General features: G+C 45.0%; 1 protein-coding gene across 1 annotated transcript; it reads left to right on the plus strand.

The window, feature by feature from the left end:
* The first annotated feature begins 15,737 nt into the window (after positions 1-15,737).
* Positions 15,738-16,376, plus strand: LOC119298226 (blue copper protein 1a-like). The gene is made up of 2 exons (XM_037575708.1): positions 15,738-15,915; positions 16,036-16,376. Exons 1-2 carry the CDS (start codon positions 15,738-15,740, stop codon positions 16,374-16,376), a joined length of 519 nt encoding a protein of 172 aa, XP_037431605.1.
* Positions 16,377-22,965: the final 6,589 nt, after the last annotated feature.

Below are 22,965 nucleotides of genomic sequence, written 5' to 3' on the forward strand. Positions count from 1 at the left end.
GCCCACGTAACGAGGTAGGGTCCTACAAAATTAAACAAAAAAGAAGCAGGCAGGATAATAGTCTCAGGATGATGTTTGTTAAAGAATAATTGATATTTAAGCTCTCCTGCCCTATTCTTAACAATAAAATCATGTGCCATCATACTTTTATGATCTAGATAAACAGAGAGCAGCACCTTTTCTTCCTTCTCAGCATGTCTAATAGGTATGTTAAAATGTGCAGCTAGGCGTGTGGCATAGACGCCTCCAAAGATGGGACCCTTAGTACAGTTCATACTTAACCGTCTAGCAATAATACCGCCCATACTAAAAGTGTTATCACTATATAAACCGTGGTGCAGAATAATTATATCAGGGATACTAAGGTTTCCACTATTTCCGCGTCCAATTAAACAACGACTAGCAAATAATGCAAAGTAACATAAAACAGGAAAATGTATGCTAGTGATTCGTGCATCGGAAACCTTTCTAGTTTCTCCTACAGTGATAGTATCAATAAAACCAGCCACATCATCATGATGTGGCTCTTCTGTCTTGCCCTCAAAAGGGACTAAACAAATCCGACAGAAATCATAAAGTGACATCTCTTTATGCTCATCATATAAATGAAACTCCATCGTAGGTGGTGAGTTCCTAGAATGAAAATGAAAGTTTTGCACAAAAGTATTTATGAGTAAGAGATACTGATCGCATTGGTCATGGAGGAAAGCGGTGAGGCCTGCATTGTGAGGCAATTCATGAAAATCTTCATAGATACCGGCTGCTCTCAAGAAATCTTCAGAAGGCCATTCACACGCCCGAATCTCCGCGGTGCGCGACAAATTATACTTAGGCTTCGGTGCCTTTTCCTTCGAGCTTTGGCTCGATGAGCCCCTCAAAAATCTCCTCATTATTTTTCTGAAATAATCTAAAATTCTTAGTAACTTCAAACAAAAATGAACCAACTTCAATAATATTGATAGCAACTACTCTTACAAGTGCCTAGAGCCTATATCAAGCATTAGAACTACTTAGAACCATATAAATTTGACATGCAAGCTCAAGAACATGGTCACCTATGCAGCACAAATTTGCAAGGAATAAAGCACTAGAACAAAAACTAATTGGACCAATGGAGGAGTCACATACCAAGGAACAATCTTCCCAAGCACTTTTGCGAGAGGTGCTTTGAGCAAGGAGATCGAAAATCATAGCAAAAGTGGCTGAAACTCGTGCTTGAGTTGGTTTTTCGGGTTTGTGTGAGACAAAGGAAGAAGATGGGTGCTGGGATAAGTGGAGGAGGGCCACCGTGGGCCCACGAGGCAGGGGGCGTGCCTTATAGGGGGCGCGCCCACCACCCTCGTGGCCAGGTGGCAGCTCCTCCCACGGTAATTTTTGCACAGTAAATCCTCAAATATTCCCGAAAAAATCATATTAAATTGGCATGGCATTCTGAGGACTTTTATTTTCGGGATATTTTTATGTTGCACGGATAAGTCAGGAAACAGACAGAAAAATACTATTTTTACTTTATTTCTACTAATTGACAGAAAATAAAAGTGGGGTTCAGAAGGTTGTGCTTCTAGTTTCATCCATCTCATGCTCATCAAAAAGAATCCACTAACAAGGTTGATCAAGTCTTGTTAACAAACTCATTCCGATAATCATGAAACCGGAGAAATTTCGAATAACACTAAGTTAGCTCAACGGGGATATGCACATCCCCAATAATAAGAATATCATATTTCTTCTTGATAGTAGGAAGAGGAAATTCAAAACCTCCAATTATAATCGATGGAATTTTTCCAATAGAATTGATACTATGAACTTGAGGTTGTTTCCTCGGAAACTGTATCGTATGCTCATTACCATTAACATGAAAAGTGACATTGCCTTTGTTGCAATCAATAACAGCCCCTGCAGTATTAAGATAAGGTCTTCCAAGAATAATAGATATACTATCATCCTTGAGAATATCAAGTATAACAAAGTCCGTTAAAATAGTAACGTTTGCAACCACAACAGGCACATCCTCACAAATACCGACAGGTATAGCAGTTGATTTATCAGCCATTTGCAAAGATATTTCAGTAGGTGTCAGCTTATTCAAGTCAAGTCTACGATATAAAGAGAGAGGCATAACACTAACACCGGCTCCAAGATCACATAAAGCAGTTTTAATATAATTTCTTTTAATGGAGCAAGGTATAGTAGGTACTCCGGGGTCTCCATGTTTCTTTGGTATTCCAACTTAAAAGTATAATTAGCAAGCATGGTGTAAATTTCAGCTTCTGGTATCTTTCTTTTATTAGTAATGATATCCTTCATCTATTTAGCATAAGGATTTGTTTTGAGCACATCAGTTAATCGCATACGCAAAAAGATAGGCCTAATCATTTCAGCAAAGCGCTCAAAATCCTCATCATCCTTTTTCTTGGATGGTTTTGGAGGAAAAGGCATGGGTTTCTTAACCCAAGGTTCCCTTTCTTTACCATGTTTCCTAGCAACAAAGTCTCTTTTATCATAATGTTGATTCTTTAATTGTGGGTTATCAAGATCAACAGCAGGTTCAATTTCTACATCATTGTCATTACTAGGTTGAGCATCATCATGAACATCATTATTAATATTTTCATTAGGTTCATGTTCATTACCATATTGTGTTTCAGCATCAGACATAGATATATCATTTGGATTATCAGGTGGTTCAGCAATAGGTTCACTAGAAGTTTGCACAGTTCTATCATTTTTCTTCTTCTTCTTTTTAGAAGAACTAGGAACATCAATATTATTTCTTTGAGAATCTTGCTCGATTCTCTTAGGGTGGCCTTCAGGATACAAAGGTTCCCGAGTCATTCTACCAGTTCTAGTAGCCACTCTAACAGCATAATCATTTTTCTTACTATTCATTTCATTAAGCACTTCTTTTTGAGCCTTAAGTACTTGTTCTACTTGAGTGGTAACCATAGAAGCATGTTTGCTAACAAGTTTAAGTTCACCTTTAATATTAGCCATATAATCACCCAAGCGTCTAATCATATAAGCATTTTCTTTTAATTGTCTACCAAAATAAGCATTGAAGTCGTCTTGCTTAAACATAAAGTTATCAAACTCATCCAAACACTGACTAGCAATTTTAGTAGGAGGGACTTCAGCTTTATCATATCTATAGAGAGAATTTACCTTTACTACCCGTGTCGGGATATCGGGATCAGGAGGTTCTTCAATAAATAAAGAATTAAGATCATATGTTTCTTCAACAGGCGGTATATTAAGACCATGTATTTCTTCAATAGGAGGTAAATTCTTAATGTCTTCAGCTTTAATACCTTTTTCTTTCATAGATTTCTTTGCCTCTTGCATATCTTCGGGACTGAGGAATAGAACACCTCTCTTCTTCGGAGTTGGTTTAAGAATAGGCTCAGTAATTGGAGCAGGAGCTGGCTTAGGAGGTGCCCAATTATTTTCGTTTGTCAACATATTATTCGGTAGAATTTCAGCTTCATCCGGTGTTCTTTCCCTGAAAAGAGAACCAGCACAACTATCCAGGTAATCTCTAGAAGCATCAGTTCGTCCATTATAAAAGATATCAAGTATTTCGGGTTTCTTAAGAGGATGATCAGGCAAAGCATTAAGTAACTTGAGAAGCCTCCCCCAAGCTTGTGGGAGACTCTCTTCTTTAATTTGCAGGAAGTTGTATATTTCCCTCAAAGCAGCTTGTTTCTTATGAGCAGGAAAATATTTAGCAGAGAAGTAATAAATCATATCCTGGGGACTACGCACACAACCAGGATCAAGAGAATTAAACCATATCTTAGCATCACCCTTTAATGAGAACGGAAATATTTTGAGTCTATAAAAGTAACGCGATCTCTCATCATTAGTAAACAGGGCAGCTATATCATTTAACTTAGTAAGATGTGCCACAACAGTTTCAGATTCATAGCCATAAAACGGATCAGATTCAACCAAAGTAATTATATCAGGATCAACAGAGAATTCATAATCCTTATCAGGAACACAAATAGGTGAAGTAGCAAAAGCAGTGCCGGGTCTCATTTTATCTCTAAGTGATTCTTTGTTCCATTTAACTAATAACCCCTTAAGCTCATATCTATCCCTACAAGCTAAAATACCAGCAGAAGATTCCATATCAAAAAGATAACCCTCAGGAATAACAGGCATATTTTCATCATCACTATCATCATCGTATTCAGATTCAATAATTTCTTTTTCTCTAGCCCTAGCAATTTGTTCATCAAGAAATTCACCAAGGGGAACAGTAGTATCAGGCATAAAAGCAGTTTCATCATAAGTATCATGCATAGCAGAAGTGGCATCATCAATAACATGCGACATATCAGAACGAATAGCAGAAGCAGGTGTAGGTGTCGCAAACTTACTCATAACAGAAGGTGAATCAAGTGCAGAGCTAGATGGCAGTTCCTTACCTCCCCTCGTAGTTGAGGGATAGATCTTGGTTTTTGGATCTCTCAAGTTCTTCATAGTGATCAATAGATATAAATCCCAAGTGACTCAAAAAATAGAGCTATGCTTCCCGGCAACGGTGCCAGAAATTAGTCTTGATAACCCACAAGTGTAGGGGATCGCAACAGCTTTCGAGGGTAGAGTATTCAACCCGAATTGATTTGACACAAGGGGAGCCAAAGAATATTCTCAAGTATTAGCAGCTGAGTTGTCAATTCAACCACACCTGGAAACTTAGTATCTGCAGTAAAGTGTATAGTAGCAAAGTAATATGATAGTGGCGGTAGCGGCAACAAAACTAAAGACAGCAAAAATAATGTTTTTGGTATTTTGTAGTGATTGTAACAGTAGCAGCGGGAAAGTAAATAAGCGAGAACCAGTATATGGAAAACTCGTAGGCACCGGATCAGTGATGGATAATTATGCCGGATGCGGTTCATCATGTAACAGTCATAACATAGGGTGACACAGAACTAGCTCCAATTCATCAATGTAATGTAGGCATGTATTCCGTATATAGTCATACGTGCTTATGGAAAAGAACTTGCATGACATCTTTTGTCCTATCCTCCCGTGGTAGTGGGGTCCTGTTGGAAACTAAGGGATATTAAGGCCTCCTTTTAATAGAGAACCGGAACAAAGCATTAGCACATAGTGAATACATGAACTCCTCAAACTAGGGTCATCACCGGGAGTGGTCCCGATTATTGTCACTTTGGGGTTGCCGGATCATAACACATAGTAGGTGACTATAGACTTGCAAGATAGGATCAAGAACTCACATATATTCATGAAAACATAATAGGTTCAGATCTGAAATCATGGCACTCAGGCTCTAGTGACAAGCATTAAGCATAGCAAAGTCATAGCAACATCAATCTCAGAACATAACGGATACTAGGATTCAAACCCTAACAAAACTAGCTCGATTACATGATAAATCTCATCCAACCCATCACCGTCCAGCAAGCCTACAATGGAATTACTCACGCATGACGGTGAGCATCATGAAATTGGTGATGGAGGATGGTTGATGATGACGACAGCGACGAATCCCCCTCTCCGGAGCCCCGAACGGACTCCAGATCAGCCCTCCCGAGAGGTTTTAGGGCTTGGCGGCAGCTCCGTATCGTAAAACATGATGATTTCTTCTCTCTGGTTTTTTCTCTCCAAAAGCAAATATATAGAGTTGGAGTTGGCGTCGGAGGGCATCCAGGGGGCCCATGAGGTAGGGGGCACGCCCTAGGGGGGCGCGCCCCCCCACCCTCGTGAGAAGGGTGTGGGCCCCCTGGTCTTCATCTTTGGCGAGGATTTTTTATTATTTTTTCTAAGTTGTTCCGTGGAGTTTCAGGTCATTCCCAGAATATTTGTTTTCTGCACATAAAACAACATCATGGCAATTCTGCTGAAAACAGTGTCAGTCTGGGTTAGTTCCATTCAAATCATACAAGTTAGAGTCCAAAACAAGGGCAAAAGTGTTTGAAAAAGTAGATACGACGGAGATGTATCATATACCATCATCGCATTCTAGCACTATGTGACCCATGCGTCCGCAATAGTAGCAAAACTCGGGAAGTTTTTCGTACTCCACCGGGTACCTCTTACTCTCCTTCAGGGTTAACGGCACAAAACGCACCAGCGGAGTATCTAGCTTCACAAACACCCGAGCCCGAAGATACTTCCTCGGGTTGATCCTTCCTTCGTTCACTATCACATTGAAGGGCGGTATCCCCACCTTTGCTGCTATCTTCTCAGCAATTTCCTTCTTCTTCATTAGTCCATCTAGCAGTTCAATGATTCTAACCCATACAGGGATTCTGTCCAGCTTATATTCATGGACGTTAGTTATGCCATCGTACTCTTCCATGACCAGCGTAGAGTTTTGGAAGAACCAAGGGCCGTTGTTCATCACCCTGTTCCAGTCCCCCAAACACATGAACTGTGCCAAGAAAAGGATGTCCCCTTCGCCTTAAAAATCACTCCTTGGGCTGGTGCCCATCCATTGCGCAGCGACTTGAACATCACCGTATGACTGAAGGGTCGTAGAGTATGAACCCTAAAGATCGCTAGTCACCGTGTTTCTTTGATCAGTCCTTCGATCTCCTCAGAGAGATCCAGATCCTCCTCTTCCTACCCATGGAGGTTGAGTCCGACGAACCGGTCCTCCAGATTGCATCCATCATTACGGGAACCCCCCGCTCCGCCGCTGCCAGATGCATCCTCCGTCGAGGGCATGTTAGCCGCCGTTCCAGCCATGCACCGCCTCTGCTAGGATGTTTTGGTGTGTATGATCACGCGTCAATCGGCCCGGGGGTCAATCCAACGTGAGAAATTGGGTAAAACTTGATGTAGATCGGGAACCCTAGCATGCCGCCAGGGGAGGTCGGGAACCCTAGCATGCCGCTAGGGGAATCTTACTTTTTCTTTGGTCAAAGATTATTAATTTTTTGCTTAGTAGAAGTGTTAGTGTTTTTATTTTGTAATTAGTGAAGTCACAAGAAACAAGGCATATCATATTCTCCCGTTGAAAATGTTTTTTCTCTATATTTTTCTAGAACATTTGCTTATTTATGTTTTGTTGACTCCCTTCTAGTGGGAGCGTTGGCCACTCAAAAGCAAAAGGATACCATTTTCGAGGTTGGGAATATGGACCTGGGCAAGTTCTTTGTTAGTATGGAAGTGTCTGAGCGGGCCATCAATTTTAAATGGAAAAAGGTCATGTTTATGGCCCTACTGATTCTTAAGTCTATTTCTCGAACAACTCCATAGAAAAATCTCAAGCGCCCAGTTACCTGTGGTGGTGAGAAAGGATTTCGACCTCTTCTGTCACCTAAGGGACAAGAATAACAACCTCATCCCTGAATGCAGCATCTCAATGATTGCACTTTTTTGTCCAAAAGAACCACCCGCCGAGTCGAATTGACGAAAAAGACCACCTCTGAAAAGAATTGACAGAAGAGATCGGCTGGGCTGTGGAGGTAGGTGAGCCAGCTAACACGTGGCACCTGCCACCTCGCTCGGAGGCGGCAGCGCCTGCGGCCACGGTGTCAAGCAACAAGCTATGGCAAATTTGACAATTTTGACCTTGGGACGAATCAAATCACAGAATAAACTGCCCGTAAAACTATTTCACGCGGCCGACCTTTTTGTGTGGCGCCCGACACGCGGGCGTCACTTCCTACAGTACAGCGCCTAGATCTAGGGCATTGCACCTCTGTCCACCGTGACAGCCCCTGAGCCCGCACCCAGCAGTGCAGCGCCTTAGAGCTAGGCACCACACATGTAATGTGCAGCGCCTAGCCCTTAGGCACTGCACTCTGACTTAGATCTAGCCGCAGCGGCCCTCTCCTCCCCCACCCACCCCATTGCACCAGTGACAGAAACAGAAGAAGCCGCGGCGACGGCCCTCTCCTCTCCCCCTCTCAATCCCCTCTCCCAAACCCTTCAGATATGACGATTTGGTCCGTGGATTCCTTCACCAATCCATCCTAGAAGGTACTCTCCTCCGATCCCCTTCTTTCTATCCATGTGATGTATGCTATTTTGAAGATTTTGGGGAACCCTTGTTTGATTAGATTAGATTAGAATGTTGCATGTATTAGAATCTTGCATGTATTAGATACCTAATTTTGCAACCCTAGTTTAGTTGATTTTATTGAGAAGATATGGTTTGGATACATAAGTTGACATGTTATTTCTATGGAAAAGATATTTGTATTGAATCTTGCATGAAGTAGGCCTAGTTTAGTTTATTTGTGTTGAAATTATATTCGTATTGACAAGAATGCTTTGGATACATATGCTTTGAATTTTGCATATAGTAGGCGTACTTTAGTTTGTTTGTAATCAAAAGATAATCGTGTTGACAAGATAGCTTTGTTTGAAATTGTTAGGATGGTTTGGCTTCTCGATGATCACTGGGACCATCAACACCGGTCGTACGCTATGTCGGTGGAGCGGCGGGTAATAATGAAAGTGGCTGGTCTTATGAATTTCGTGTTTATTTCAAACACAAATGCCCCATATGTAATTTTATGATTTGTTTGTTTGTAGGAGCTTGCACCTCTGAAGCTTCGGTCTCACGGGATCAACCTTGGGGGGAAGCGCTATGATGAGTGATACACACCATATGTAAGGGAGATAGGACTTCTCCCTTTCATTCAGTTGGTCAGTCGGTCGAAGCCACCCCACAATGCTGCAGCAATCACCATGCTTATTGATTGTTGGAGGCCGGAGACACACAGTTTCCATCTTCGGACCGGGGAGATGACCGTGACGCTCTAGAATATTGCTATGATCGCTGGTCTTCCTATCAAGGGGAATCCTCTGTGTATGAACACCGATTCTGATAGGTGGTGCGCGCAGATGCATGCCCTTATTGGTATGGTTCCTCTGGAGCCTCGGGAACCAGAAGCAGAAGACAAGAAGAAGGAAAGAGTCACAGCCGGTGCTCCTTTCATGTGGATTGCATGGAACTTTGGTACTTGCCCTGAGGAAGCTAATGAGGATGAGGTCAAGACATATGCTCGTGTCTACATGTGGTACGTTATATCCAGGATTATGTTTGCTGATGGCACAGGCAAGAATGCTCCATGGATGTGGCTGAAGGCGTTGACCGTCTTCGATAGTGAATGGAGTTGGGGTTCGGCAACACTGGCTTAGTTGTATAGACATGTATAAAGTTTTTTTCACTTCATTGCTACATTATCAATGCGATATTCCTATTAATTCAACCATGTTCTCTTTTATGTGCAGTTGGACGACGCCTGTTGTAGGCCATCTGGAGGTATTGGTGGTTGTATGCTCGCACTTTCCATATGGAGCTGGAAGCGTTTGCCGGTTGGGCGACCGAAGACCGTAAAGTATGAGGATTGGGACGACAAAGACAACCCACTACGGCTCCCCACTTGGGCTTACAAGTGGGATGTGTTAAATGAGACGACGGATGATCCCTCGGTCATGTACAAGTTGTACAAGAGCGAGCTGGACACGATCACGGCTGAGCAGGTGCCTCGACATTTCATAAGTGATTCTCATGCTTCTATCATAACTCGAAATCAATTTTTCATTCTATGATATTTTGCAGGTGAAATGGGAGTCGTATGGAAGAGGGTATAGTTTTGGCAACCCTATAGAGTTCATGTTGAATCCAATGTGCACTAGGGATAGGGATCTTTGGCATATGCGGTGCCCACTCATATGCAACTGGACAGTTGAGCTTCACCTTCCACATCGGGTGTACCACCAGTGGGAGGACACGGACAAGTTGCTACACGCGTAAGATATAATTAACCTTGAGCACTTAGCAGCTTCTCAACGGTTTCGATGGTGCTAATATTCTATTTCTAACTTGCAAGTTGGATAGGAGAAGGCAGCGGAAGGTCAAGGATTGGGCCAAGCATCACACGAAGCAGTCAGCACCAACTCATTAAGGCCACATGTCCTATAGAAGTTGGAACAAAAGTGCCTCATGCACCATCGATAGTGCAACGGAGCATGCCCGGGAATGTCAATCTCCACCGCGTTAAGAATTCATTGATGCCGATCTGATATGACACAAATTTCCCTCTGAGCAGGTAACACATTCGTCCTCAAAAGACGCAAAAACCACTCCCAGTTGTCATTGTTCTCCACCTCAACCAAAGAAAATGTCAATGGCAACACCCGGTTATTGGCATCACTTGCTATCGCAACCAACAAGGTGCCCTTGTATTGTCCAGTCAAGAAGTGCCATCAATGGCGATGACCGGCCTACAGTGTTCGAAAGCCCTCACGCATTGCTCGAACGCCCAAAAAGCACGGCCAAATACTCGGACTTCCCTTCCTTCATGAACCATTGTTTTTTCCCCATGAGGCTCGACCACATGAACCATGCCCGGGCTTGTGGCGGCCATGGCTAACAACAACCTAGGGATTCGGTTGAATGCTTCCTCCCAAGTACCATACAACATTTTAAATCCGGCTTGCTTCGTCTTCCATGCCTTGCCGTACTTCACCTTGTAAAGAAAGATGGCTTTCACAAGGTTAATGACATGTTGGACGCTCATTGTTGGAAGTGTGGATATTGAGTTGGAGAGCCTGTAAGCGATGAACTCAGACGTGAGTTGTTTGTGGTCTTGGGACACAATCTTGCCATCCACCCTTTTGCCTCGGCACATGTGAGTTGGCACACAACTCACTACGTGCCAAGTGGGACCTCCTTTCCATGGTCTTGCACGCACAATCCATGGACATATTTCATCTTCACATGCACATGCAACCGTGTAGGGCACATTGACATCCGAGTTCACCACCTTGTGTGGACGATAATGCGTAACCGAGTAGTTGTCGAACCACATCTTCAATTCCAAGAAGGTATCGAACTTAGACCCTTTAGCAATCCCGTTCTTGCCGTCATCCAAATCACGGTGAGATCTTGGTCTAACCCCAAGAGATATACCTTGGCCACCATCTACCACGGCTTCATCCGCGAGACTAACATCCTTGAACAATGTAGTGCGATGATCACGACCGAATACCTTCTCAAAAGCTTCGGCCTCCTTCACCGTGAACCCCTCCTCATCAACTTGTTCATCGGGACCTTCGTCATCCGAATCTGATGCATAGCCACGGGAATAAGGGATGGAATGGTCCATTGTCTTTTGCAAATGATATTTGTCGAGATCACCCACATTGTTGTCATGGAGATCAACTTCATTGTCATCGTCCGCATACTCATCATTCTCCTCTTGCAAAGCTTCATTTTGGTTGTTTGGAAACATGCTCAATGTTGGCCTCACTTCTTGGGTCAAAAGAGGTTCAACAATTTCATCTCGCTTCAAGGGTGGGGGGCTACTAGCAACCAAAGGGGAGGGGTTCCGGTTCAAGTCCAAATGCAAACTTGAATCAACCTTCTTTGTTGCAAATAACTCAAGAGCCTTGTCTAGTGATTCGGCTACCGTCTCCTTGTATGCAACCCAACGTTGCTCCGAGTTGACACACATTGTCTTCCAACGGATGTGCATTCCAAAACCAACACTTTGCCTTCCCTCCAACTCAATGATATCACTAGGGTCCATCCAATTCAACTCTTTCCTCACTTGTTCCAAGAGCTCCGCATAGCTATGACTACTATCAAACACCATGTCAAACTCATCCGGGTCCGGTTCAATATTGCCTTTCAAGAAGGCGTCTTTGTCCCCATGATGAACAAAGACACATGTTCTTCCCATCCCTATAAGCATTCAAACAACACAACGTAACATTGCTTCCATGAGTTATAATCCAATGATTAACACGGAATACAAACCCTAAAATACATATGAAACAACAACCCTAACCCTAGCACCAACATAAGAACACCCATAAGAATAACTCTAACATACTAACAAGCCTAATCATAGAAAATTGGCAAACAAACACCTCACATCTCCATGCAAATCTCTAGATCCATACAAGACTAGGGTTTCCCCAAACTAGCAACAAATGAGCAATTTGTTAACATTACTTGGATCAAAACAAGGGGATCGGACAAGATTACCTTGAGGGAGGGTTTGAGTACAAAATTCACGGACAAAATCTTCAAATTTGCAAGATTTGGGAGAGGATTTGAGAGGGGGAGAGAGAGGAAGAGGGGGCAAATCTCGAGTCGGATGCTATGGGGGTAGGGGTGTGTGTGGTGGGGAGAGTGGGGGCAGCCAACTAGTAACAGACAATGCAGTGCCCAAGGGCTAGGCGCTGCATATTATATGTGTGACGCCTAGCTCTGAGGCGCTAGACTGCTGGGTGCGGGTCCAGAGTCTGCCACGATGGACAGAGGTGCAACGCCCCAGAGCTAGGCCCTAAACTGTAGGGTATGGCGCCTGCATGTCAGGCGCCACACAAAAAGGTCAGCCGCGTAAAATAATTTTACAGACAGTTTATTTTATAATTTGATTTTGTTCATATGTCAAAATTTTCAAATTTGCTGCAAGCTACGCATTACCGGATTCGTCGGCCGCGCCCAAGCCGCGACGCACGCCCTCAAGCGGCAGCCTCTGTTCCTGCTACGGTGTGCCGGCCCGTGAACTGGACGAGGACAGGAGAATGGATGGAGACCAGCGTCATGCAAACGAGTGCCTGTCCCTGCATGTGATTTATGCATGCATGCATGCATATAACTAGCCTTTCATGTGGTTAACTTCCTCCATTTTCAATTTGGCCAATTTGGCCGGCCTCGAGTGAAGTCTGATTTAAACCTTAAGTTTGTAGAGCTCGTTCAAAATGAATCCTCATCTTTAAATGCGCCTATTGCCTCACCGCCTGCTTCTCCTGGCATGTGACCGGTTGGTCACAAACTTGCAAAATACCATGCTCGGGTGAGCAAACTTGGCACGATGTGGTGAAAAAAATCGCTGGCCAATCATAATGCGCCGTTTGGCACCTATGTGGCATGCCAGTTGTTAGGACGAAACGGTCAATACTGCACATTTCACGAACGCCGTTCGCAGTGTTTTCATCGAACCCCGCTGATCATCGTGCGTGAAGCCAAAATTTATGGATTGAACTCAAGTTAATGTGAAACTTTGAATCTAAATGTATGTGCTAGTTGTGTTGATTCCTGACAAAACTTTGAACCCTCCTAACATGCCAAAACGGGTAGGTTAGCCGAGGATGAGAACATAGGATATAAGAGTTAATGAACTTATTATTATTATTTAAAAAAAAAGATGACCCTCGACCTCTGCATGATGGTGAAGCATGCAATCATTTTATTAATTATTCATCAAGATCTTACAAATTAATACATCAATATGGCGGTGCGGCAGGGCAGGCGGCTACACGTATGAGGTGGTCGTCCAGTATAGGGCTTAGGTTTTTTCTAGTATTTTTTTTGTTAAACGGTGGAATTATCTACCTTTTTATGTAAATTATAACCAGACTTGAATGAATTCCGACATGTTTGCATAAATTTTGTCTGGTTGGTTCCAATTGTTGTTAAATGTATGCTGGTAGTGTTGGATGGCAGCTTTCGGTATCGGTGTTCGCTGACTGGTCCTCTGTCCGTAGACGGATGCCGGAGAAAATTTGCGGGTCAGCGTTGGAAATGTCCTTAGACCTATCCATGAAAGGAAATGAAGAACCTTGATCAGCATTTCTTCCATAATTTCATTCAAGCCTTGTAGTTTTAGTAGGTTAGTAGTGAGTCCTCAAGTTTTTGTTTCTAATCTAAACACCGCCAAAAAAAATCCTCAAGTTTCTAATAAGGTTGGGGGGCACGCCCTCTGCTGGCCTGGTCGTAGCTATGCAGAGTGACATGGAAAAGAAATAATTGCATTTCAGTGTCCTGTGACCGAACTTTGAGTAAGGTGCCTCCCTTGGTATTTCTGAAGCCTCACATTCCTAATCATCACTAGGAGTTTTGTGTTTACACAACTTCAAACCATACAATGCAATGAAACTACGTATATATGTTGGTAGAGGAGAGAGTAGATTGGTGTTGGAGTCTAGAGCTAGCTACTGCCTATTGCCGCATTAATGCTCCTATATCTCCTACAATAGCATGGTTAATAGTATAGCCAACAACCAGTTACCACATCATTTACAGCCAACCTAATAGTCAGCATGTATAGTTGCTTATTAATCAAAAGTACTACTTTATTAATATATGGTCCACTTTACACTCTCATAATATTTCTTGGAGTATGTATGTGCAGCTGGATGTTAAAGCATAGTCTGCTTATCTTCTTTCTCCCTTCTCTCATTCAACTCAGTGAAAATATAATACTTTAATTCTTACAACTTGCTTACATCACCTTATTGTACTCTGTCTCACTTCAGTAGTTGCGACGTGTGGTGGGCAGAGTAGTAGTGTGATAAAAGAAGAAACAATAGTACTATAGAAATTGGTGAATGGCGTGTGAAAGTCCTAACCGGAGCTTGAGCTCAAATGCTCTTGGCATGAACAGTAAAATCAAAGAAAATTTTATAAAATTCAAAAAAATCTGAATTTTATTTGTAGAAACATCAAGAAATTTTTCCATTGCTTGTTTTCATCATCATATCACATTTTTGGAAGTTGTGGAAAAAAGATAAAATCAGCGCTCCAAAATGCTTTCGAAAGTAGCACCTTTGGAGCATCAATTTTGTCTTTTTTACCACGGCTTCCTTGAAAGTGATTCCAAGATGAAAATTTGCAAGCAGACAAAACATTTCTTAATGTTTGCCACAAAAAAGGTAAAAAAAATTGAACATTTTCATTTTTTCGATTTTAGTATTCATTCGGGCTCATTTGAGACCAAACTAAGGAATCCCATTTCCCATGGAGTGTATATTTATTTCCGACATTACAAAACATATGCATACTGCTAATGATGTGATGTGCCACCTCATATCATGCAATTTTTCTTCGGTGAACAAAGCCAATAACGTAAAATTGCCCAGGGCTACAGCCCCGGCATGAAAGGGTTCTCGCTGCTGAACGCTGAGGAAGCCCAAGGTTGTCGCCTCAGAACAAAGAGATCATCATCTGCACTTTGAGTAGGGCATGTGAGAAGGCGGCGCCTTAAGTCTCATGAGCCGGCTCATAACCCATGCCTTACTCTACCTTGCCGGCGACCAGACTAACACTCCGGGGAGCGCAGCCAACTGCCGGACAAGCTCCGCTTAAAGATCATTGTACGTTGCATGTAATCAATGGCGTAGCCAACACAACGCCACGCCCAGGGCCAGCTTCAGTGCTACAGGGCTAAACAGTACCAGACCGTCATATTATATGTACAATGAACGAAGAAAGTTGTTGCCACGCCCTGGGCCAAGGCCTCTGTTGCCCGGCTTCGCTACACCACTGTATGTAATAATATGGATTTGAGATTTGCAGGTATCCAGATGTGGAATGCATTATTTAAGACGTGACCGGTCAATGTTAGCGGACGCGTCCGGACGTGTCCACGGGTGTTTGAGGGGTCGGACTTGTCAAATCAGGCGGTAGATGCTCTCGCATGTTGTTCTGCCCATTCATCTGCACCGAATGACACCAATATGCATACTAAATACATCACATTTGGCGCCACACGGACGCATTCAACTCCCATACAATTGCCACCACTCGCCAGCTGCTGTCGCTACCTCAGGCCAGAGATAAGAATCGTCGAATGGCAACGGTGATAACTACGTATACTTACGTGCCATGCATAGTGATTGTCGAGCTCTGTCCCTCCGAATATTACATGCAAAGCCAGAGCTAAAAGCATAGTACACAAGTCAGGAAAGCTATTGTAATCATTTCGCTAGGTTTAGCTGCTTACTCGGTGATGACTTCCAAGCAGACGCTCGTCGTCGCGATCGCCGTGGCCGCCCTCACCATCGCCTTCCTTCCGGGGCTCGCCGTCGCCATGGAACACGTGGTCGGCGACGACAAGGGCTGGGCCCTCGATTTCAACTACACGGCCTGGGCTGAGGCCAATCAGTTTGTGATCGGCGACACGCTAGGTAACTGCATAACCACTGAACCATTCCGTCCGCGCGTACGCTGGATCGCTCCTTCTTCTCTGCGACGAGAAACGAATTAAATTGCCTGCCTATCCCTCATGCTAATTATGTCGAGCGCAGTGTTCGAGTACGGGATCGCCGGCCACGACGTGGTGGAGGTGGGCGGGCCGGATTTCCTCGCTTGCAACCAGCCGGAGAACGCCGTCGTCTGGTCCTCCGGTGAGGACCGGGTCGCGCTCCACAAGGCCGGACCGCGGTGGTTCTTCTGCGGCACGGACCAGCACTGCGAGAGGGGGATGAAGCTCAAGATCACCGTCCTCGAGACCGCCCCACCGGCTCCCCAACCCAAGCCCCCGTTGGTTGCTCCACCGCCGTCCAGCCCCGCAGGCAAGCTGGGGGCGTGCTTGGGGGAGGCAGCTGCCGTGGTCACCGCGCTCGCCGTGGCCATGCTCGTGCTCTAGGCTCCTACTCCATCGACAAGGTTTCTACTACATATCTGACCCAGCGAGACCGTCGTGTTATTATACCGTTGTGAATTTGAGCCCTTGAATTTTTCTTCGGTCCAAGATTCATTTTTTTTTCTTAGTATGAAGGTGTGAGTGTTTTTTTTTATTACTGAAGCATTTAAAAACAGTGCATATCATATTGTTCCCTTGAAAATGGTTTTCTCTACATTTTTCTGCAACATTTTTTAATCCTGTTTTTTTTACAACACAAGCCCTCAAAGAGGGTTTTAAATTATGTTTATTTGCATCCCAAACAGTGTACAGAGATTAACTTTCCAAAAGGAAAAGATATAGAGTCTAAAGCGTGCTTGGTTTTACATTTAGAAGATTTACTGCATAAGATTGAAGGACTAGAAGAAGATCTTTGCATAAAAGCTTTCTTAGGTAGAGAATGGGCAATGAGTCAATGACATTGCAAGTCCTTGGGATAGACCTAATTTCACAAGTAGTAAAATGAGAAGATTGATTGAGAAATTTAGCAACTATTGTTCTTATCCGCCAATCTCCTTCTCAAAAAAAAAATCCGCCAATCTCCTGGACTTTCCAAAAGATTCCTTGTTGTTGCCACTTGAACAAGATTCCTGCAATCCGAAAAGAAGACAGAACAGTCCCATCCTAAAGCTTTTAACCACCAAAGCTGATAGAGTTAATCCAAGAGCTTCAGTCTGCAAAACAGAAGAAACATTTCTCGCAGCTGCTTGAACAAATATAGTATGGTTATTAGCTTTATCTTTGAGATAAACTCCAAGACCCGCTTCTTCTTTTGCAATCACCGGATTGTAAGCAGCATCACTATACGCCACAATACCTACAACTTGGTGTATATTTGGAACCCGAAAGGGAGAAGCATTATTGTGTGTCTCTAATGCATTCTGTATCTCCAGCACATTGTGCGTCGCAACTGCAACTATTATATCTACTGCATTGCAAGCATTTTAGAGTGTGCTTGCCAGTTAAGAATCAGGTAATGCTAACCGAAAAGCTAAGTCGGGCAAAGAAATGGATCGCCACTATGTCATCTCCATTACCAGTTAAATGACTCGGAGTGGCACCTCTCCCTCACCCCACTCGCCCTTCCTCCTCCATTCTTCTCCTTCCATACCGAGGTAACTAGCAAAGATGGCGCCACAGTTCCTATGCCGGAGCTTCTCCTTTCTTAAGCGGGCGGTGTTGTGGACACAACAAAGCATTGTAGGGTGCTGCAACTATCCAACGGTGAGGCCGTGGCAGCCCAGCCCAATGCATCGGCATATCTGGCCAGGTTCACGACGAGTGCTTGGCAGGGGGAGCTCCTATTTGGCACGGTGCGCGCAGGGAAACAAGCCAACGGGTACCCACCACTCCCCTTTTCGGCCGACACATGTGCGGGGCGGAAAGCCCCGTTTTTCATTTCATTTTTTGTTTTTCTTTCCTTTTCTATTTTTTTCTTCTTTAAAATAATTCTGGATTCCAAACAAATTGAGATTTTTTTAAAAAAAATTGAGAAATCATAAAATGTTCGTGAATTCAACAAAATTGCATGATTTTGAAAAACAAATGTTTGCATATTCAAAAAATGTTCATGATTTTGTACAAAATGTTCAGGAAATAAAAAAACATTCCAGATTTGAAAAAAATATTCGCATATTTAAAAAATATTCGTGAATTTGAACAATTGTTTGCTAATTCAAAAGATGTCATGCATTTTTCTAAAAAAGTTCAAAAATTCTAAAAAAAATATCCGCGAGTTTTAAAAACCCTTAGATGGCCGGCTCCACCATCAATTTCCCCGGACTGGTCAGGACCATTCCACGGATGACAGTGTATCCATTTTATGGGTTCGTGTTGAAGGTGCTTGTTCCTGTTAATTTAAACAGTAAACCATTACCGGTAATTGAGAGAACGGCCTATCCTCTTGCCCCTGTAGAGAGTCGTCTCCACCACTCCGACTCCGCCCCTTTCCTTCTCTTCGGTGGGCTCTGCTGCCCGGCGGGAAGAGGGATTTGGTGGTAGGCTCCTCTCTGTACATAGTAGTGGCCCATTTAGCGAAAATCTATTGGTGCTCGAAGCGCGCGCTCCTGTACGTAAAAAATATATTTCAAAGTGTGGAAAATTTTCAAATAAAAATTTAGTGCATACATCTCGACATTATAGGGCTGTTTGGTTTTTAGCCACATCTTGCCAACTTTGCCATATCTCACCTTAGGCAAGTTTGACCAAGTTAATGGATTTTGGTTCTAGCCACACCTAAGGCAAGAATGTTTTTTTATGAGAAGTGAACCTCACATGTTATAGACACAAAAAGTGTGGTAAGATTCACTTAGGCAAGCTAAAGTATGACTAACAAGGGCTGTTTGGATTGTGACTATCTTTGCCATATATTGTCACATGATTTTTGCCAAACTTACCACACTTGTCTTAGTTGAGTTGTTCAAATTATTAACCACGCTTTGGCTTGCCTAAGAAAATCTTGCCACACTTTTTGTGTCTATAACATGTGGGGTTCACTGCTCATAAAAAAATCCTTGCCTTAGGTGTGGCTAGAACCAAACACTTACTTAACTCGGTCAAATTTGCCTAAGGTTAGGTGTGGCAAAGTGTGGCGAGGTGTGGCTGAGAACCAAGCAACCCCACAATTTCAGCAATTCAAGTTAGGCAAGTGTGGTAAAAAATAATATGGCAATATATGACAAACATAGTGACGATTCAAACAACCCCTATATGTGTGCACGTCAAGTTCCGGAGAAAACCGGCATTTTTTATGTCTTGGGTAAAATAGACAAAAGGATGTCTTGTGAAAAGTATTTTTTAACATCAAATTTTGTCTTTTTCACACGCGACACATAAGTTATTGGTTATTCGCCAAATGATTTTGTGAGCATGTACAATTTCAAGATATATGCGCCAAGTTTTTATTTGACATCAAAATATATTTAAAACACATTTTAAAAACTAGGAGCACGTGTTCCATGTACCGAAACGCCACACTTCAGATTTAGCTGTAGGTTTGGCCTTGTCCTTGTGGTTTCTGGCTTGGCTGGCTAGGATGGTGATGGTTGGGCACGGATCTGGTAATGGCTCCTCTTCAAATTTACCGCCTACTGTACAGTGTGCAATGACCACCTGCGGACGCACCTACCTACCTACACAGTTATATTCTTTATTGGAGTGATCAAACTATAGACCTCAAAAGATGCAACGCACCCATTTTCTTTAAAACTACTGTAGCTCTATCGTGTCAGCAAAGGAGTGGAGTGGTGCAGACGCGTTCAGTGAGGAGTGACTCACGCCTCCATCTCGAGCGCTCACACGTACGCGAAAGCTCACACAGAGGAGCAGAGGAGACCCTCCACTTCAGCTCTGCTCCGAGATGGCCCCCGTCACCCGCGCCAGGGCACGCGGCGAGGGGGAGGAGGCCGCCCAGGCCCAGATGCGCGCCGACGCGCTGCATCTGATGGCGATCGCCGGGGGGAAGAAAACCCCGATGGAGCTGGGTTCGACATCCGGCTGGAAGACGGGATGGTGGTTTTGGAGCTCGCCAGGGCCGGGCCGTCCTCGCCGGCGCATGATGCGCACGGCGAGGGAGAGGGGCACACCCCGTTCCACGAGGAGAAACTCGTAGCCATGCAGGCGATCGAAGACAAGCAGCTCGCCCAGCTCCAGCTCCGCAGGCCACCGCCGTCGCGTGCCAGGGGCCTCGAAGACGCGATCCAGGAGATGCTCGCCCAGCTAGGCCTCCGCGAGCCGGAGCCAGAGCGGCGCACCACCAACCGCCATCCCTCCCCGCCGTCGCGCATGGAGCTCCACACCATGACCCTCTCGAAGGCGATCCACGAGATGAGCGCGTTCCCCGACGTGCGGTACGAACTCTACTCCTGGGAGTTCTACAAGCCTACCTCCGGTCGCCCAGGCCCATCGACCCGCCGTCGGCGACGAGTGTGGTGCCTCTCCACGTGGCGCAGCTGGGCGCGGCGATCGAGGCCCGCTACCCTTACCTCATGGACGAGGTGGCGAGGCTAGCGAGGTCCAAGACGGCGGAGCAGCGTGAGGCGCTGGGCAGGAGGTTGCTATAGATGGACGCTGCCGCGCTGGGCTCGCTGGAAGATCGGCTCAGGGAAGCCACGCGGGCCGGGAAGGAGGCCATGGTGGCCAAGCTGCAGTCGGAGCTGCGCTACGCCAGGGCCAGGGTTCAGGCGGAGGCCATGGTTGAGACCTAAGAAGCACGGATACGGGGACGGAAGCACGGGGATACGTATACGGGGATACGGGATACGGCATTTTCCAAAAACAGCCATTCGGGGATACGGCGGGGTATATAAGTATTTACAAAAATAAATATGAAAGTATATAGAAAAATAAATTTGAATTAAGATCTAGTGAGAATTTTTTAGTACTGGATATATATTGTCTCCTTTTTATTCATGAAAGACTGAGAGCAGTCCACTCACAGCCCATGTAGCTGTTCGTCCACTTAGAGCCCATGTAGCTGTCCATCCACTTAGAGCCCATGTAAGGCCCAATTCTAGAAAACCCTAGACTAGTAGCACTCCAGCTGCTCCAGCCGACCCCAACCTCCCATTCTCGTACTCCCTTTCTCCAGCCGCCAGTGAAGAAAGGAAACGACAGCGCCGCCAAATCGGCAGCTTCCATCACCCATCTTCTTCCTCGCTGGCCACCACACTCCCCATCTTTCTTCCTGCCGGAGCTTCTTCCTTGTTGGCGGCCGCCTTGCCATCTTTCTCTACCAAGATCTCCTTCCTTGCTAGCAGACATTGAGGTTACCTGCTTGACCATGGTTGCTATCGGGAGGATAACTGGGCAGCAGCATGGTCACTGGAGTCTGGCTGCCGAGTCCCCACCGTGTCCACGCCGTATCTAGGCCGTATCCCGATTTTATTTCTTTTTTTTTAATTCCAAAAAGATGGGATACTGCGGGATACGCGTATCCAGCCGTATCTGGGCGTATCCCCGTGTCCCCCCGTATCAGGACGGCAAATCGGCAGTTCTGGCCGTATCGGTGCTTTTTAGGTTGAGACCATAAGGCTGCCGCTCCCGCTCCCAACCAGAAATGATTTACAGAAACACTAACGCCCACTGAGACGGCAACTGCAGTTGCGCACACGTGGCAACCAGATAAACACACATGCAACTGTGATTAACAATACATGACAACTATGGTTGAATCACACGTGGTAACTAGGTAAACACACATGACAACTACTGTTTGACTATATCTGGCAAGTAGTTAATTACACACGACAACTACGGTTTGATTACACGCGGCAACTACCCGAAATTAGACATGGCAACTATAGTTAACCAAAACAGATAGAGTTGTCATGCTTTTACAACTACACTTTCCATCCCGAATAACTAAATCTGCCAACCAGGATGGCAACTAAATTGTCATCCCACGAGGTACCTAACGTAGCTGCGCCAGGACGTGTGGGCATTTTTACTTCGTGCCATACATGCGAGGTGGAGATGAGTAGTACTTATTGGCGTGTGGCACGAAGTAGCCGCGCCCACACGCGTGGGCAATTCTAATGGCTGCCCACACACAACCCATGTGGGCTGCCTCCTGCTTACACTACACACGGTGTGTGGGCACATGTCGAATATACCACACGTGTGGCAGTTATCGGCGTTCATGATTTAAGCTTAGTACGTAGTATTGGTCAGGCCAAGATGGAATGCTGAGTAATTAAGAGGCATGGTGAAGACCGTGTGTGATCCATTTTGCTGATTCTTGACAGATCTTTGAGCCCTCTTTACATGCAGAAACTTGTAGGTTCACTGAGAACAGAACATAGGATATGTAAGACTTATGAACAGAGTAGATTGAGAAATCGGCCATTCAGGTCAGAGTAGATTCAAGTCTATATTGATGCAAATAGCCCTAAATATTGCCAGATACATTACACATGTCCACGAAACAAAGTGAAGGTCACCTCCTGATCAACATTTCTTCCATAGTTCCATCCAAGCCTGATACTAGCAGCCACTATAGCAAATGGCTGCCATTTGCATTGCATCTGCACATGACAGAAAGATCAATCAACTTTGCCACCACTGACCATCTCAATCATGGCCTCCGTGTCGACCCTGGCCTTTGCGTACTGCACCTCCGCCTCAAGCTTGGCCTGCATCGCCTCCTTGCCGGCCAACGTCGCCTCACTGAACTCTGCTTCCAGGACGGTCAGCGTGGCAGCATCCGCCTGCAGCAGACCTCGGCTCAGCACCTCACGCTGCTCCGCCGCCTTCTCCATCCTGGCCACCTCGTCGGCGAGGTATGGATAGCGTTTCTGGATCGGCCCCAGCCCCGCCGTCCGGCATCGGCGGCGGGTCGATGGGCCTGCGCGCCTGGAGGTACGCCTTGAAGAAGTCCCCGAGGTAGAGGGCGTAGCGCTCGTTAGGGAACGCCCCCATGTCCAGCATGGCCTTCAGGACGCCCCTGATGTTGTGCTCCACGCACGAAGGCTCCTCCGGCTGCGGCGGCGTGGGGTGCTGCTTGTGTAAAATAGGTTGGAAAGCCTTGAACCCTTTGTCTCGGGCCGCATCTATA

Source organism: Triticum dicoccoides, chromosome 5A (assembly GCF_002162155.2).
Source record: "Triticum dicoccoides isolate Atlit2015 ecotype Zavitan chromosome 5A, WEW_v2.0, whole genome shotgun sequence".
In the NCBI taxonomy this organism is placed as follows: Eukaryota; Viridiplantae; Streptophyta; class Magnoliopsida; order Poales; family Poaceae; genus Triticum; species Triticum dicoccoides.